The sequence below is a fragment of the Bombus vosnesenskii genome, unplaced genomic scaffold (assembly GCF_011952255.1).
Source record: "Bombus vosnesenskii isolate JDL3184/JDL3185 unplaced genomic scaffold, Bvos_JDL3184-5_v1.1 scf7180000013304, whole genome shotgun sequence".
Taxonomy (NCBI): Eukaryota; Metazoa; Arthropoda; class Insecta; order Hymenoptera; family Apidae; genus Bombus; species Bombus vosnesenskii.
In genome coordinates, this window is record NW_022882953.1 from 3,791,942 (window position 1) to 3,810,817 (window position 18,876).

Genomic DNA, 18,876 nt, shown 5'->3' on the forward strand with positions numbered 1-18,876 from the left:
TTCATCGATCAATAAAATTGATTACTGAGGTGTTACAGTTTTTCGCATATTTTGAGGCGACTAACGACGATAAAAATCACTTTGTCACTCGGTGATTAATCTATTAGCATTGGAATATTATATATTGGAAAATTATGTTAATTAATAACGTTCTATCGATGACACAATTTCAGCCGCGTTAAATGGAAATGCATAAATATCTTTCAAACACGTGAGAGCGAAGGAAGAAAGTTCTTACGTTCATGGTAAAGGAGAAGAATGACTGTCCTGTATCCAACTATTCGTTGTAAGCTGTACATTTTTTCCGTTTATGTCCGGGTGGCATCTTTCCGTGGAATAAAAGAGATCAGCTTTGTTCGGCTGGTCTTTGCCAACGCGAGAACCGACTGACTGGGAAACTCAAAACGCGTTGGCTTATTACCACTTTAGATTTTCCGTATGGCTAGCGGCGAGGAGCAAAGGGAGGATCTGGAGCATAACGAAAGTGCTGTTCTGGGGGAGGAAAATGAAGGAGGCGAGTGCGAGAAGTCGCAGTGATGCGTCGTGTATGTATACGTGAAAATTCAACATTCCTTTCAAATCACTGTGGTTTTTGTGCATGTAAAATTACTATGCCATGGAAAAATCTTATTTAATAATCTTATGGTATTTAGGTAGAGAAAGAGAGAGGAAGAGAGAGAGAGAGAGAAAGAGAGAGAGAGAAAGAGAGAGAGAGATTTTTTAATAAAATAAATGTTAGCACTAAGATAGTTCTTATTTAATAATATTCTCAAATCTATTCTGTTATTATTATTTATATAATGCAATGACACTAGTTGAAAACGAACAACTTTTTATCTCAAGTAACTAAGGTGATATAGCTTTTGATGTAGCATTTCGATTCGACCAATAATTCCGGTGGAATTATTATATTATATTAATGAGATAGTACATATTATGGGTTGGAACGGTGCCACAGTTTGGACAAATACGATTTGAATAATTAGATGGAAACACAAGTAAAGCTTGGAGTAGCCTGCGTCGCGATGTAATTAAATTTTCAATCGGCATGACATTCAAATTGTCATAAGCAGAACGCTGCGAAAACGTTCGCTAATTGTCGCTAATTTCTTCAATTTGTTTCGATTGTTACGTTTCGCTGCTAGTTTTACAAGGAGTATTCCATTATTTCATATTTATCTATTTTTATAGAGTCAAAGCAAAATACTTGCACATATGAGATCGTGCCGATTGGAATATAATATATTTATATTATTACGTTACTTACTTAATAATATTTATTATGATTTAAAATTAGATATGTTTTTAGTCTTTGACATCTCGTATTTCGTTTTATTATAATTTATAATCACGATCTCATCGCGATCTCATGTACGAAGGCTATCTTTTTCAAAGAGTCTCTATATACGACCACCCGTGACTGCAACTGATATAAAAAGCATATGCGCATTGCTATGATTATTAATTGGATACAGACTTTTTGTAATTGAATGAAGATATTATTAAATAATAGAATCTTTATATGTATGCACCTATACAATGGATAAATTAATAAATGGACGTTGGATTTAACGAACCACTATTTATACATTATGATAGATAAATTATGATAGAAGGGATATACAAATATTTTTATTGTCTACTGTATATCATACTATATATACAAGAATGCACTTAATTATTGCTATGTAACTCTACTTAAATGAATGTAGTCGGCTTCTTTCAAATTAAGTAGCAAATTGACTCTGGTGTAAAAAGAAACGACGTAGTGAAACACGATTTATATTGCGAGTAAATTAACTGATATCAAAGATGTAGCTGGATGCGCGTTAATAATGTACAGTACGTGGAAAAAGTAATTAGCAGATGAATTAATTTGATGAAATACAAACTTATATTTAAATACTTCATCCGTTTGTATTCTGAAAGGTATTTATTTTGTAGAAATTCAATTTATTTATTACAAAGTTCATCATATTGTAGTTTTGTTATTTGATATCGGTATAAATATTGGAGTAGCAAGGAAAATGTTTTTATGCAATTTTCTCCCAGATTTAGTAAAATATCTTATATAATTCTTTTCGATCTTAAATTCTCGAAGAATGTTTGATTTTTATGGTATTGACAAGAATGTCGTAGGTACAACTTATTTTATAAGATAAAACGTGTTTTCTTTGTTTCTGTCATTTCTGGACTTTCTTTGAATACAAAATATCGTTGGTCCCTCTGTGCAGCCGTAGCAAATACTATCAAATCCCATATTCTAGAAGTTTGAAGTTTTAAAACATAAATTTCTAAAACTTTGATTTGTAATATGTACTTTTGTATTCCTTATATATTTCTTAGATTTGAAATTTCGTGAGAACGAAACCAATATTTACTTTTTCTCATCATTTATTACTTATTTAAATATTAATTGAAAGATTTGTAATTTAAATTTTTTAATCCAAACTATTCGAAGCTTTCAGATTCTAATGTTGAATTTAAAAATTTAGACGAGGAGCCAAATTTAATTTATATTTTAATTATACATATATTGTCGTATATTTTAATTTCTCAACATACGAAACAAATCTTTAAGTATATATTATCTACCTAGTATTTATTTACATGTATCTATAGTTTAAATAGACAGACTTAAATAAATCTTTTATCATCTTTAAATAAATCTTATATCATCTTGCGAATGCTAATATGATATTTCAGTCAATGAAGAAGTTAACAACTATCGATACAATTAAGAGTTTACTAAAATTTTTCTTTATTCTATTGAATATTTGATTTACAATATGATTTAGTATAGCGCTCGTTCGCTGTGTGGTATTATTTAACAGCCACGTCGCGAACAAGAGCATTTGTATATCGTATTGCAGACTTCAGTCGACGTTTGACTATGGGGTCGCATTGGATGGTTCTCGATCATTAGGTTACGCGCACAAACGAAAAATTGTCGCGCAACATTTTTATCGCTTTCACTCGCATCAATCAAAAGTTCAGTTTCTTCTCCTTCGAGGTATTAACAAAAGAGTCATCGCGTTGTCCATATTTAAAACGCTTATCGTGCTTTCGTAAGTGAAAAGATTGTGGCGCGAAAAATTGTCGCTAGTACTCTCATAGTTTTTGTAGTCGACGCGTGTACCGGAGAGGTTAAGATGAGTGAAACGTAACAGGATTTATTTGTAAACGACGTGAACGGAGTTTATGCACTGATTCGCGTAGTAAAATGTGTACATAGTACACGCGACACTACCTGATTTTCATTAGTTTACATTCACTGCAGTAAACTCGTTTCGTACCTAATTCACGCATTTCAATTTTTCGAAACTCGATGGATATCTTATTTGTTTCTGACACTTTTTCATTAGCACACGCATTTTTGCTTATTGTGTATACCTAAAAACGAGGTTATGTCATAGACATAGTCTTGTACTTTTACTTCCGCGAAAGGTAGAAAATAGTTTCTTACGAACGTAAAATGAAAATGGACTACATAGTTTTCTTAGACGGTAATTTATTCGAAGTGAGTGCATCAACGAAAACCAGATTTACTGATGACGAAGCTGTTACTTTCTACGAATTATTTTACATTTGCAAATATCTCAAGGTAATTAAAATTTGTTTGAAATTTTATTTCATTTTATCGGAACCTTTATTTTATAATTTAGTTCCATTGGATTCAATAGATTCGTTGTAATGGCTGTTCGATGATCCGACTACATATTTCGAACGCGGCATGTATCTTAATTGTTGTTGATAGTAGTACCTAGTAAAAAGTAATCGACAAAAGTAGTATAAAGTATAAATATTAATTTTGTAGATGTGTTTTGTGCAACAATAATGTATTGTGTTAAGTATATAGTTAAGTATTATAGCAATAGTTACTAGATACTAATTAATATTTACTAGTTACTATAAATTTAGCGAATAATAATGATTATTCCATTTACTTAATTGTTCTTCCAGTTTAAAAATAATTGTAATTCTCCATAAAGGAAAAGAAATTGTTATACATAAATATTAAATTGTTGTTGGAATGTAATTTAGAGTATATATCTACAGCAATAAGTCATATATATTACTTTGAAAAGAATCAGATATGGAACAGTGATTAAGGAAGTAGGTAAATATAAGGTATAATTACATACTCGTTAAAAAAACAGAGGGAAAGTAGTAGTATTTTTTTTAATAAACTTTAGAGACATAATAGAAAGTATTAAGAAATAAGAGTGATACGTAAAACGCTTTAGACATAATATGTTTTACTCATTTACATCATACGCAGCCGTATTAATTTTGAAATTATTATATATATAAGATATGAATTCACATAATAATCTTGAAGTTATAATACATAAGATATTAATGAATTGCTAACATTACAATTTTCACATGATTAAAATTACAATGTTTTAAAACTGCAAAAATGCAAATTTTCAGAATTAATTTTACTAATTATATTTTTATAATTATCGATATAATGGAATTATTTTTATACAAATATCGATGTAATATATTGAGTATATAAACTGAATGTTTCTTGGTTACGTTTAACCTACCACCTTGTGCTCAGGAATCAGTTTAAAAACAATCAATTATCTAGGCGAGATTTCGTGTAAAATTCACATGAAACGATAATTGGAATTATTTATTTATATTTATATTATTATTTATATTATATATATTTAATAAGGTACATAAGAAGGCAAGAACTTACCTTAAAATATAATGGTACACTTTCTTGTTTGCCAGACTGAAGGAGACTGCGATTTATCTAATTCACGCTTAAGTTGCGCGTTCCTACAACCTCGAGAATAGTTTTTGTATTTCGTCCATGAACGATTGTGACTCGAAAGGAAATAATCGAATCCACTGTGGTACTATGCACTGTATGAAAAAAATTATTCTGGTTTAACGAATTTCTTAAAATAAATATCAATGTTGCTTCTCGTGGACCACTTTCTTCTTTTTTAAACTCTGTTATATAACTTTGTTATCGAGTTTTTCGTATAATTAACTATTTATTCTTCCTCAGAGCTCATAATTGCGTAATTCTTTAAAAAAAAAATCATCTTAAACATTTGCAGTTTTTTTAAATCAATTTCATAACAGATAAGTTTGCGAGAGATTTTGCGGTATTACTAAATGAAATAAAAAAGTTTGCTAGAGTGCAATGAATAGAAAGAATAAAATTAAGCAGAGTTTTTGCACATACTTCGTGTTTATTCGATTGTCGACGTGTGATTAAAAAATGAGTAAAACAACACGCTTTTTTTCGTATTTTCGCGTAAACTTACTAAGCATATTCGCTGAATGGGCTTGCGTTTTCAAATTCTACGCTCCGTGGAATAACTTTCAATTAATTCAAACCATTTAAATTCATTTCAAACTATTAATTCGGCAGAATATGAAGTTATGAACGGATAACTGCAACTATCTGAGTAACTTGATTCCTGTTCTTTTCCATTTAAGTCAGCCACTGTATTTGGCGATTATAATGCAAAACTCTTTCGTTTCATCTAGATTGAGAAAGTTATGAAGTTCTTAGCTACTGTGTGGTTAATACTGTCTTCCACTCCATACCATTCTGCGAAATCATGGATTTTCAAATCGACGCTTGCTTCCAGAAATTTAGTTTGACTCTATACCTATAGTTAAATTGATTCGATAAATATTTCATCTAATTTCTTGTTCGCCAAGGATTTCACTCCATGAACATATACTTTAAAACTATCGTAATGATTAGTACAATTTTTCTACAATTAAGAAATCTATATAAGTTGAACAAGAAATTAATCGATATTACTTGCTCATCAAGGAAGTATTTACACACGAAGGAAATGTTTATAATTACATTGTCTCGTGGCCTAAAAATCTCAAACTCGACATATTTTACAGCGCTTCTACTAAGTGCATAGAAAAGAATAAAACAAAATTACAAACTCCTACTTTCTTCTTACAACTGGAACGAATATAAAATTCTGAATCACGGTCAATAGGATTTCAAACAAAGAACATATCTGAATACTTGTATCACAACGATCGATGTTACGAATTTTTAAATTGAAAATGAAATAATAAATTCGATACCTATTATAGCCTGACTCGTTACATATCTTTAACAAAAATATAAAAATATAAGAAAATAAACATAGATAATATAGATATCTTTCTATTGCAATGTTATCTATTGTATTCGTTTCTTTGCTATCATCTAAAAAGATTTTAAAATTCTTTTCTATGGTATTATCAAGAATTATGATTTTTAACTTGGAAATGTCTGCATATTTCCATAACTGTACGATTTTAAATAGATTCTATAAATTTCATAACGTAGAATTTACTTATGATCTATAACAAACAAATAACAATTGTTATTTATATTTTGCATCGTGTTAGTTGCCTTTAATTGCCTTTCACTTTCCAAATTCCATTGACGAAAAACATGCAAATCACTGACAGCTCAATTGTTGGCGAAAACTCCATATAATTCGTTACGCAAGTGCAAACCAATTTCAGTCAAAGAACATAAATCTGCACGGAACAGAGCATTTCAATGTTAGGTTAATATCTCTATTGTACCTTGACCACATAGTTATTTACGCTATTATTGTTCAACAAAGCGGTCAGTCATCAGCAGTAAAGGCGTTTTACGTGTTGTTTCTGTTTTTAATTAGTACATATAGCGTGTCGTAGAAAATTGGAACGGTTTACGACGTCGAAATAATTCGAAATAAAATAACTTTTGTTAGTTACTCAAGGAAATAGTAGTGCAACGTGATATTAACAATACGATGAGTTTGAGAATAGCAATTTAATGTAATTTATGCAGCAAGATCTTCTGTCGGAATTTCTTTTTTCAAGCAATTTGGATTATTGCATATATATATATTTTTATAGATTTTTTTAGATTATTGCATATCGTAGTAATACTTGTTTCTTGTTGTACAAGAAAATAATTCTATAGCACTTGTAATAGTTCTAAGGTTAAAGTTGGGGAGCTCAAGATTAACGACGAGGCATTATATGAAGGGACGATATAAAAATAGCATAAACAATAAAATCTCACTTATCCGAAATAATATGAAAAAACAAAATTGTTCGGATAATTGAATGATATCACTTTTCTCATATAAAATTTCACTTCTTCAAATATAGATTAAAATTAGCTGGCAGTTTCTTTAAATATTTCTGGATCCCATATCTTTTTGGTTGCTGAGTCTTATTATAATTCTTTCACCATAAATAACTGCATATATTTATATTCTTTTTGTATTTCAAACTATCGAAATGCTTTTTCCAATGCCTCGGATACTTGGGCGTCAGAAGGCACCTCTCCATTGCCAGTAGCGTTCACTGTTTCCATTTCTATGAAATCGTCTCTATCGAGATGAAAACATTTCGTTGCGTTAGTATATTTCAGATTTTCTACTGTTGCCAGGGAAATCTACCTGCTTTAGACAATATTCGATATCAAGTTTGTGCTTTTTAATGTCGTCATCATGGCTTTTTCAACGTCATGTATGTTTCCTGATCCCGTTGCACTCACTTCACTCTTCAATTTTCTAATTATGTTAGAATGCTGTTAGTTTCATATTAAATTCTTCCAATCAGAATTCACTGAATCGAATAAAGCAAAGGATACATTGTGCACGAACAGTAATAAAATATGTACATATTTGAAACGGAAAAAGGTATTCAGTGGTGGGCATAATTAACTTAATAATTAATTATGGAAAGTATATGAATTTGTTAACGAAATAGAATGACTGGTTAATAAAGATTAGAGCATTAATAAAATGTGATCTTCGTAGCAGCCTATTAACGTCATTAGTCGCCAATAAGTAAATTTGATTAAACGTCGAAGGACTAACAGACGTTAAAAGCGATAGAAGATCGCAGATAATATAAGAGACCTTGATAATTATATGAATGTTGAAACTCGAAATGTTCCTGTATATAATTTCTTGGGAATATTGATATAATATTTCGGGTGTCGTATCTTTACGAGTGTCCTCGAATTAGGGATCGAAAGCTTTAATCTTGGCGAAAGATTCGTACGTGACTGCCTTGAACGAGGTGGCCGGGATACATTTTCGAAATGCAACAGCTGCGTCGATTTTGAGCGACACGTGCTACAGCTATGAAATATGCCATCCTGAGAATCGTTTTGTCATGAGAATCGGACGTGTTATCTTGGTCGAATGTGGGGGATTATAGTTGGAAGACGAACGGTATAGAGGGTGCAATAAATTAAGCGGAGATTTTGTAATTCTTAACGAATGAATGACACGTACGTTTATTTCGATTATACGAATTTTTGGTACGTGTATTTATTCCATCTTATTTACATATTTTACATATTGTTCATACACATTACATGTTATCATTATTTTATTTACATGAAAAATAATTACATACATGAATTTTTATTTACGCGAGAATAATTTGTAATCTAGGGACCTTATGAATTTAAAATAATCCTTGTAACTAAGAGATTATTGTTTTTGTAGTAACATCCAGGTTACGGATTTTATATACTTACATTTTTCGTTCGTTAGCTTGGTTTTTTAATAACGGTGTATTTATTGTTAGAACTCATATGTGTGTTATATTGATGTAAAGTATTCATTATTTAAGAATATCTATTAAATATTATATTTCATTGAATTAAATCATATTATTACTGAGCGGATTTTTGGAAATAAAGTTATTATTTTAGTAGAAAGGAAATCTGAACACACCCGGTATATAATGCGAAGCTGTACTACGCGAAACAAGTAGTAAATGAGCTGTACAAAAGGCAGAATGCATTATTTATTTAGCGATCAAGGATCGAAGATAACGACGCATGGAAAACTTCTCGAGCATCTGTCTGAGTGAAAATAAGAGTCGTGTGAAGTGGATTTTAATGCGCGCTAGATTTTCATCGCTTTATCGACGATTCCGTTTCGTGATCGCGTGCTCTAAAAATCTTGTTTCTAGTTTGTTTCTCATTTGACTAAATAAATTCACAAAATACGTTGTACATGAATATATGTAGCGTGGCATCACGTTAAAGAATCAGAATAATTTGAAATCGACTTTCACACGAAGATCAAAATTAATTTAAATGATCCGTTTTATCTACAATACAGTGGACTATCGTTGCTACGATAAACAATTAATTGAGAGTTCGGTCTTCTTTGTCAGAATAATTTGATAACGAAACTGCAAAAAATGTTGCCCCTTTCACACAATTACAGTGGTGAACAAAAGAAATCTTATAAGATAAGATGTACAAAAAACAATGTAATTTTGTTAACTGGATCTAAATTCAATAAAAGCGATCTAACGCAAAATTGATGACTGTAACGAATACCTGTGAAAAATTTCTAGTCCTTGTAAAAAATGCATAGCGTGTTCTTCTATCCGTCACTGTAGGTTTACTTTTCTGAGTGAATGCTCGCTCGTGGTTACACCACTAAGGTGTGTTTAGATCAAGCTGTAGCAGCACATGATTCAACGGAAGATTTGAATCGGAAGAGACTCATATTATTCTGCCTTGGAATACCAACGTTGTTTTGGTGTCTAGATTCAAAGGAAAACGAACTCCGAACAAAATATTATCGCTGTTATTTGTAATTGTCAATCGGAGTTACATTAGAACTTTTTATAATAACACCGGTCGATACAAATAGACGAACGTGCTCTCTAGAACAGTCATTATAGCGAGTCATTATAGCGAGTTGAATAGTAGCATTGAGCGAGCGACGACTATACACTATCATACACTATCTCTGTACTTGTACTTACAGTGATTTTAATATACATTGACTATTACAATTTTATCACTCGTCTCTTTATTAAACAAACTAACACGTAGTTTGCTCGTTGTTTGCTCGTCAAAATCGAAATCGAGAATCGATGACTGTTTACGCTAAACGTACTACGTTCTTGCTCGTTTGGTCTAAACTCACCTTTAGATGGTTTCGAACCGCGTCTAAATTAATTTCATAAGAAATGGAAGCTCTGATACGGCTTTGTCGGTGTTTGCGAACATCGACTCTGGTTCGTGCAAAGTTAAATAGGATTAAGAGTAGGTTATGGAGACATGTACTCCTTCTGCATTACGAAACTCCTTAGTTTGGTGATCATTCGTGGCGCTAATAGTTCCTGTCCCTGTTGTTCTACGCTTTTCTAATTTTATTAAACACGCATCGAGTCAATTGTAAAAATAAGAGGGACTACGTTGTACATTTGTTATTACGATAATAGGAACATTGATTTCATAAAATGCAGTTCTAATTTTTTAATGGAAATAAATATATCTTTCGTTAGTCGGCGCAATAACAGCCATAAACGAGAAAAAGAAACGCGAAATCATGCAAACCATTCGAGAAACTTGCTCGAACCTCATAAACAATAATAGATATATAGTACTTTACCTGGATTTCGGCTCACCAAGTTATACCTGGAAACAAGAAAGCGGACATCATAAGCAAGGAAGCAACAACGGGTCCATTAAACAATAGAAAAAAAAATAAAAAAGCAATAGAAAAACCAATCCCTTATGAAGACCTCCTCGGTTCGATCTACAATATCGAGAAAGGGAATGGAACACAACAAAAGGAACAAAAACAAACACCCATTCTCAACTTAAATAGAAAAGGAAAGTCGACTATGACAAGGCTCAGAATTGGACACACGAAAATCACTCACGAATACCTCCTATGCAAAACAACACCAATAATTTGCACCTTGTGCAATCAGGTAACATCCATATAAGATAAGAGTAGTTGCTATATGCTAGATAATAACATCTTCTATCTGAACCCAAAGACTTAAGTACAAATTGAATTGAAAGATCGCTTTGATATCAAAGAATCACATCATAGACGCTCTAAATTAGCTGAAGGAGATAAAGGACAACGAAACGAAATAAAAGAAGAAAAAGAAAATATTTTTTGGTTCAGACGTTTTGGTACAAAATAAATATGTAAACTCATGAGTTGTAGTTGTAATGCTAGCATCGAAGGTTACTTGTAAGAAAAGGTCGTGAACAATCTCGATAGCCAAAAATGATACATAGTATTAGTATTTTCTTTTTTTTCTAGCTATGATCGCTCACATCAAAGGAGCGCGACTATCCTTAATAAAAAAAAAAGATTAGAAACATGTAATATGTAATATGTAATATGTAACGAATAATTACAAAAGGGTAAAAGAGATCAGTATGAAAGTGTCCAAAAAGGTAGCCTCGAAGGCTCCAACTTCCAGCTGAAATTGAATTTCGTTCAGCCTTTGTTAAACGTAACCTCTGGTCGTCCCTTTTCCATTTACCCTTCATATCAATTCATTCTCGAGATGGGAGCAGGTGGTATTGAAAAATAGATACAGCCGAAATCTTAAAGGAATCGTTAGCGGTTTCGCTCAACGTAGACAGCGCGAGGACACTACGTTGAGATCTCTTCAAGAAACTTTTCTCGTTTCAGTCCCTGCTTTTTCGTACCAAGATTCAGCTTTGCAAACTCTTCGAAAAACATTTACAAACAAAAGTATAGCGATAAGGAATAAGGTTTAATTTGTTTGTACTTCTGGTAAATCTTTTGCATGTGCTTTAAAACTGCGTTAGAGACTGCAAGTTCTGCTCGAAATTACAAATGTTATGTTCGAACAACTCGTCGAATAATATATATATATATGTATAAAATAGAAGATATTTAATTAATTTAGATGTGGGACGTTTTCAAGATTATTTGAAGCTCAATTTTTTTTTTAATTAAAAAAATATATTGTTTTCTGTAGATTCCTATTAAGAATTCGGTTAATCAGATCCTTATGAGAGAAAAGACGAAACTTTTGTACTCAATATTTTTTTTACAACCGTAGTTTCGATATTTCCTCGGTGCTGGAGTTCATAATGTGTTTGGAATAAATTATTCAAATCCTCAATAGTAACAAATACTCTTGTTCGTATTGTAGAATTCGGATAATTCTACTGTTAGGAATAGATTTTTATTCGGATGATAATGTATTCGATACGAAGAAAGGATTTTTTAGAAGGGACAATATTGAATATATTATCCGTGAGAAATTATTTTACATCTCTCTATGCGTGGTAAGATTGTTTTCTGGAATTCTGCCAAGATCAAGACTCTCGAACGATAATCGACTTCAAGAACTTGAAAGGATTCTGTCTTATCCGCAGTGACGTTTTCCATCATGTCTCCGTTAAGGTAGTACGCAATTTCCGGATCTTCCGGGAAGAACATCTTCCGATGAAGACCATCAAAACCTCGTCAATTGAGCAGGAAATAATAAGAAAATTACTTTACGCGTTTATTAAGTCTCGATGCTTGAACGAGGACTAAAACGGAAGAATAGTTTCTCTCACGTAGAATGTACAGTTATCTTTTTAAGAAACTTAAGAATTACATTTGATTAATAATTTAATCGAATTGTCATAAAGACCGACAGTTTATTAAATCTTTTTAAGATAAAAACGCTTATATCGCGTATTTATTCTCAACAATATTCGCTAACGAAATAAATAATTTTATCGTGTGTCTCGTTCTTTTTTCATATTTGTTGAACTATTTTGACGTATATATAGAATAGGTGAAATATAAGTCGATAATTCAAGATCGAAATCTGAATTTACGAGTGGCGTGATAAATTTGGCGCACAACGAAGATGGCTTTAAAAAAGAATCTTAAGAAAGTTCTGTTGCTCGGTTATAAGCGAAAGCATAGGCAGAATAGAAGACAAAGGACCAGGTGTCAAGGACGATATCGAGAACCCTTGAAAGCGTTCGCGATCAATCGTCACTGGTTTATCTCCATTTCGCTAGACTGCATTCTTGACTTACGATCGAGGCTGTGCCAGCAGATCGATGAACATCTGCGAGATAAACAGCGGAAAACGGGAGAAATATGAACGAAAAATCGAGAGGAATTTGAGAACCAACAGACATATTTTTCGATCTGAGATCTTTTACATACCCTGTTCGTATGAAAGCGCGATTAAATTTATTTCAAAAAATTAGAAGCCAATGGGAATAAAGTACAATTTTAAAGATAATACATTATTCGGTGCTAGAACTTTCCTACGAACGAAATAATTATCTTCGGGAGATATGTATACTTCAAAAGTTATATCGATCAATTCCATAAATGGAAAAGTAAAAGCAATGATATTATATACGCTATTTTTAAATTAAATTAAATAGTCGAGTAGAGAGTGTAGATTTAGGTATATTTTATTTTATTTCGTTATTATATTATTCTTCGTATTATATCTTTTTTTACATTATTCTGTTTTATTTATTATATCGTAATATTATATTATATTGTGAGTAATCCATTAGTAATACGAAAGAGGAGAGGTGCACAAGTAAGTGAGTAATGGATTAATAATTATAATTATTGGAAACTTAACAGCTAATTGTAACGATAATTCTGGCTAGTAAGTAATTGACAAAAAAATAACTAAGTACTTAAATATAACTTAAATACCAAGAATTACTAACTATAATAGAATAAGAACAAAAACAATGAGACAGACAAGATCTAAAGCGATATAAGGAATTGTTGGTGTGTGTTTAAGCGAGATGGTTTTAGAAAAAAGCTATGCATGCTAAAAGCATGTAGTATCATGCAGTTGAAGCAGCTAAAATAACCGTAGAATGTACGACGATGTTCAACTTGCAGTAGTTCACAACGACGTACATTTTTGGATGGAACATTAAGTATAAATTTCTTTATAATGTCAGGACCGATTATTAGATCAGATGTATAGGGTGATTTATTTTAATTTTTCTTTTACCCTGATCAAAGTAGGGAGAGTCGAACAGTGTATAGGATGTTTTAAAAAACGTGGACAAGAATTTGAGTATATAAGTTGCGTCGTTCAGGAGCCACGTTGCTCAACTCTATAAATTGAAAAGTAAAATAAGTGATGATATATCGTAAACAAATTTTTTTCAAACCTACCTTTTAACAAACGAACTCATGGCGGTGGATAATCAATGTTTCCTAAAAATCGGGCACCGATCGTGTATTTATATAATAAACTTGAAAAATTGACAAAGAACGGAGTTGATCAGTTTTTTTTTATTTATAAACTTATTTATAAACACCCTTTTTTTATTTATAAACTTGTAATAATTCTTTTTCTCCTTTAACGTTTATCTCTTCAAGGTTGCTTCTGTATTCGATATTGACAGACCTTGCTGTTCAAAATTCCATTATACCGTTAGTCGAAACGTACGATTTTGGTCTCAAGGTGTTTCTCGTGGCAGAACTTACTCGCGAAAGTAATTTCGGTATATTCGAAAGTCGAGAAGTCAATTCGATAGGAAACTTTTCGCGCAAAGCGCCGGTGTATCATATTATTCACGGGAAACTTTAAAGCAGAATATTGATTAAAAACGACGCTTTATAATACGAATTTCAGTTTCAAGAATATACCAAAGAGAAGAACAGAATGTTCAAGTAATTAAACGACAGGTGAAAAATATTCGTACATTCTCCAACTTGCTGCATTTTTTCCTGAATCTTCGTTATCGCAGTTGGGAATGACTCTCTCGTTGGTTTGTTTTTATCTTCGTTACGTTAATTACTTATTTGCCAAGATAAAGGCATTTTGTGGTATTTTATTCGAAAGCTCGAAAAGTAAATCTCACCGAGATGATTTTTTGCTGCGCTGTGTTTGCGCGACGAATGTTCGCAAATTCATTTCGCCAGACGATGAGGCGACCCCGAATTGAGGGTTCTCAGGAAAGTAGAAGATTTTCGTGAGCATCGTGGGCCAAGCAAACATGGAATATTGCAAATGAAACTCGGCTCCGTGCCTATTCGTATCTACCTTTTTCTTGTCTTGTGTGCGAGGCAAGTTTTGACTTCCTATTTCAAATTCTTTTCTTCTTTATTTAATGATTCTTTGCTCACTTATCGCCTTTCAATTTTTCATACAACCCGAAAAATATAATTTCCACTAATACAATTTCCGCGAAAAGACATAAAATTGAAATCAGGTATGCAGCGTTCAAATAAAAAGTGAACAACAGTTTCGTGTGTCTATAAAATTAATTTGTTTGTCGAGTATACAACGCTACTGTTCAAATATCGGGCCTCCAAATACTTTGAGTACACATGTTTTCGTGCTTGTTGATTGTGTTTGTATATGTTAATTGCTCTAACAATCGTTAAACGATGACAGACTACGTTACGATTGTTCTTCCCTTCTAAAACTATCGGGTGCTTCCAACATAAACAGTTCAACACGCTAGAACGAATTAACAATGTACGGCGCAATATGTATACGCGTTGCAATTGAATATCAAAATATCAAATTTCAAATGTATCTTTTTTATTTGGAAATTAACGTAATAGCTCGTGATAAATTTAAATACGTTCTATCGAGTTTCAACTTTGAGCTAGAAGTTGATAAATCTAAATAACTTTTATATTCGCATATACCTTTATTCTCCAATGAAATATTTTTTCATCGTATTCTATATTTCATTTTCACAGAATTTTCACTCGAATTTTCATAGTCGCATAAAATTATCATTAGGTGATTTAAAATTTACGATTTAATATACTTGGTCCTGATCAATCAGTATCTATGTAAATGTTACGATACATCGATGTGCAAATACCTTTTGCGACCACTGTATCTCGATAGCAGTCATTCCAATTACGACTAGAAGAGTTGAAAAAATTGTGGAGTCCCTCTTGACAGATTACGGTAAATCGAGGTATAAGTTTATCCTTGATTGTGAGAAGCTCGTTAAAGCTTCGTATCGATCGGACCAACTACTTTCTCTATCGAACAATACAACGGAAAAAGAATAGAAGGCGGAAGAATTTGATGTTCGGTTGGCCAATTCTGCTTCTCTTAATCTTCAAGAATGTACCTGCAGTTGAATATCTTGACAGTGTATTATTTTCTGTAATTTCGCTGGAAATCTCAAATCGATGGGATTACAAAAGAACGACGAAAAAGCGCAAGAAACGTCGCTTTTTTCCGCGTATCTCGGACACGGAGCTTTCTGCAGCGGAGATTTAGTGGATCTCGGGAGAATACTCTGAGGCAAAATTGAACGTTTTCGAAGAAGAATTTTAGAACGCAGATCGGTGTCTTTGCTCATCTTTTTTGCCCGATGCTCAAGTGGAAGTATCGAATTCAAATATTTGATGTCACATATATGAAAGTTAAGATATGTTAGTATGGCGATGAAACGCATAGACGTTAAATCTATGAATTAAATATCTCAGCGCTGCATCGTAACGAATCCAGCTACTTGTAATAAACAATCACCAAATAACAGATAAGTGAACAATTAACAACAGTATTTACGATTATAACAATAACGATCTATGCCTACTATTATGATACACAATCTATCTAAATGCTTCACCTTTTTCAACGAAGTATCAGGCCTTAAAAAATAAAGAAATATGTGATATTAGAAACTGACAAGGTAATTAAGAAAATCAATATAAAAATTAATGAACATTTTAGTGAAGGTAGAATAAAAGAGTTAATTGGAACGATTCATAAAGACTGTAAATATAAAAACAAAAATGGTATGACCATTAGCTCTTCTCCTATAAAGGCTTGATCTCCTTTTCCAGAGGAAATCTCCCTGAAGATTGTACTTGACTTCCGTTTCAGATTGCCAATGTATAATTTAACTTTCTCAGAAAAAAAAAGAAAGAAGCAAACCGGGTTCCTGTTATGAGATCTTAAAAGCGCCTAAAACTTCTGTTTCTTTTTCTTTGCGTTCTTTTTGCAAAAAATCAGCAATGCTCGTAACAAGTAGGTGTAGGCCCGACTTGTAGAGATAAAAAGAGAAGGAAATAGGAAAAAAGAAGGACGATGAAGAGAGATAGTGTGAGCTGGACGCGAGCTTGCTCGACTGAAGCCTCTTTACCTAAGAACTTTCGCAGAGTACTTTCGATGCTTTTCCACGATCTCGAGTATATTCCACCTTCCGTTCAACATTCCGCCGCTTCTGGATCGAGTACTGATTAATTTCATTCGAAACACCGACGTTTTATCTCGTTTCGTGGAATATAAATGAAGAAGCTGTTCGTAGGGATCATTTCGAAATGTCAGAGTAGACTTTTCCTTCTCTTCTTTTACATGTGTGAATATCTGTTTGTTCGTGATGAAATAACGTTCCGTGTTTGAGATGCGAATGTGTATATACAGTGGTGGACAAAAGAAAGCTTGAACTACTTACTTGTGTATAATAATTTTGTACTAAATTTTCATTACCACGTTGATAACATTTGCTTATTCTAGACACACATATACGCGCATTAATTATATCCACTAACAAGTCAATCGTTCTTATCAATCACGAGCCCTTTTTCTAAAATCGTGGCGTTCTTTCTACTACTTATCTCTTGAATTTATCTTTCACACTCCGCTGTATCATTCAAATTTAGTTGAAAATTTAATCCCCATACTCGACAGTTGACGCACCGATCACCGACTCGTCCAACTGACATAAAACCGTCGCCCGGTTCGTCCAAATACTACTATTACTCTACCGTAACTCAAAGCAACAATGCATCAACTCATCATACCGCGGATATTCAATTAAAATGAATAATTACGCAATTATTAATTTCTATAACTATCTGACTGATCTATATAAGCACACGTTCGCCACATAATACCAATCGAACCTATCAAAACCAATCTATCTCCTCCGCTCTCTTCCCTATCCACGTCCTTCAAATAGCTTCCATCCTCCCCCAAACCCTGCTCCCCGCCTCTTTCACCCAACAAAGACTTGGTAAATTTCATCATCGAAATGGTTCGATTGTCTTAAAGAGAGTCATTCTCGTCGGTTGCGCGGTATAAAAAGGGCAGGGTATCCTTTTATGATTCCTCGGGAATTTCCGGGTTCATTCCACCGTCGATGAAAATCAACGGGCTTGGCGTTAGCGTGTATACAGGTTAAGAGGGAAATTCTTTCCTTGAGGTTTCGCGGTTGCAACGCCGAATATAGGTTATCGAGGGTATAAGGCGAAAAGAGGGTATCTGCGACGGAGGTCGAAGTCAAAGTGTAGGCAGGCTGGAAGAGGAAACGAGACAGACACAAAGGGGCGAAGGTGGGACAAAGAAGATTCCTGAATATCGCTGACGATGCCATCTTGGAGCACCCTTCATGCGGAGTTTCTCCGTTTAACTCGCTGTTTCCCTGGCATCCTTCTTTCCCATCATCCATCTTTTATCGTGCTTTCACGGGCCGGCTCGATCTTCCGATACCTGGGAAGAACACGCGGCTGATCCGAAAACGTGGTGAAAACGAAAACCTGTACAGGTCCCATACGTAGGGGCGCTGCCTACGAAATACCTTTTACCTTTATGATCACATCTCGCGATTTTATCCGATTTAATACACGCCCGACGAGTATCCAGCTCAAAGGATTCATTGAAGTTGGAAGTCCTTTCGGTTATTTCCTCTTCCCTTCTAACTTTTCTCTTGATAGCGAAGGTGGTGCAGGTGAAACCTGCATCAATTCCTAATGTGTTTTAATTGTTCTCCACTGTGTATCATTTATGGTGATCTTCTTCTTCTTTTTTTTTGTTTAATCGTTCTTAACGTTTGATTGTTCCTTATGGTGTGTCGTTCAACTTTCATTCAATTATCCTTCACGATATCTTTTGCGTGTATCATTTATCGTAATCTTTTTCTGTTTAATCGTCCTTAATGTTTGATTGTTCTTTGCGGTGTATCGTTTATCTTAGTCTCTTTTCGTTGAATTGTCCTTCGCGATATCCTTTCTGTGTATCATTTGTCGTAATCTTTTGCTTGACCTCAATCTTATAGATTCTATGTAAGAATTTTTATTTTTATATTACGCGAAGAAGTAG

The 18,876-nt window shown here is 33.0% G+C and overlaps 2 protein-coding genes across 3 annotated transcripts in view; one reads left to right on the forward strand and one right to left on the reverse strand.

Annotated features, from left to right (window-relative positions):
• The window catches only part of LOC117234384 (arylsulfatase B-like), a 13,373-nt gene extending 8,545 nt beyond the window's left edge, over window positions 1-4,828 (reverse strand). Inside the window, exon 1 of one of the 2 annotated variants that reach the window (XM_033495531.1) lies at window positions 4,715-4,828. Coding sequence is in view for 1 of the 2 variants with exons in the window: in XM_033495530.1 (XP_033351421.1) it covers window positions 239-299 (61 nt within the window). In the remaining variant the exon portion in view is untranslated. Of the gene's footprint in view, window positions 1-238; window positions 493-4,714 lie in introns of those variants that run through there. The other variant, XM_033495530.1, reaches the window with a different exon arrangement.
• LOC117234385 (gamma-aminobutyric acid receptor alpha-like) overlaps window positions 3,072-18,876 on the forward strand; it is a 95,830-nt gene continuing 80,025 nt past the window's right edge. The window contains exon 1 of the mRNA XM_033495534.1: window positions 3,072-3,604. The gene's annotated coding sequence lies outside the window, so the exon portion shown is untranslated. The remainder of the gene's footprint in view (window positions 3,605-18,876) is intronic.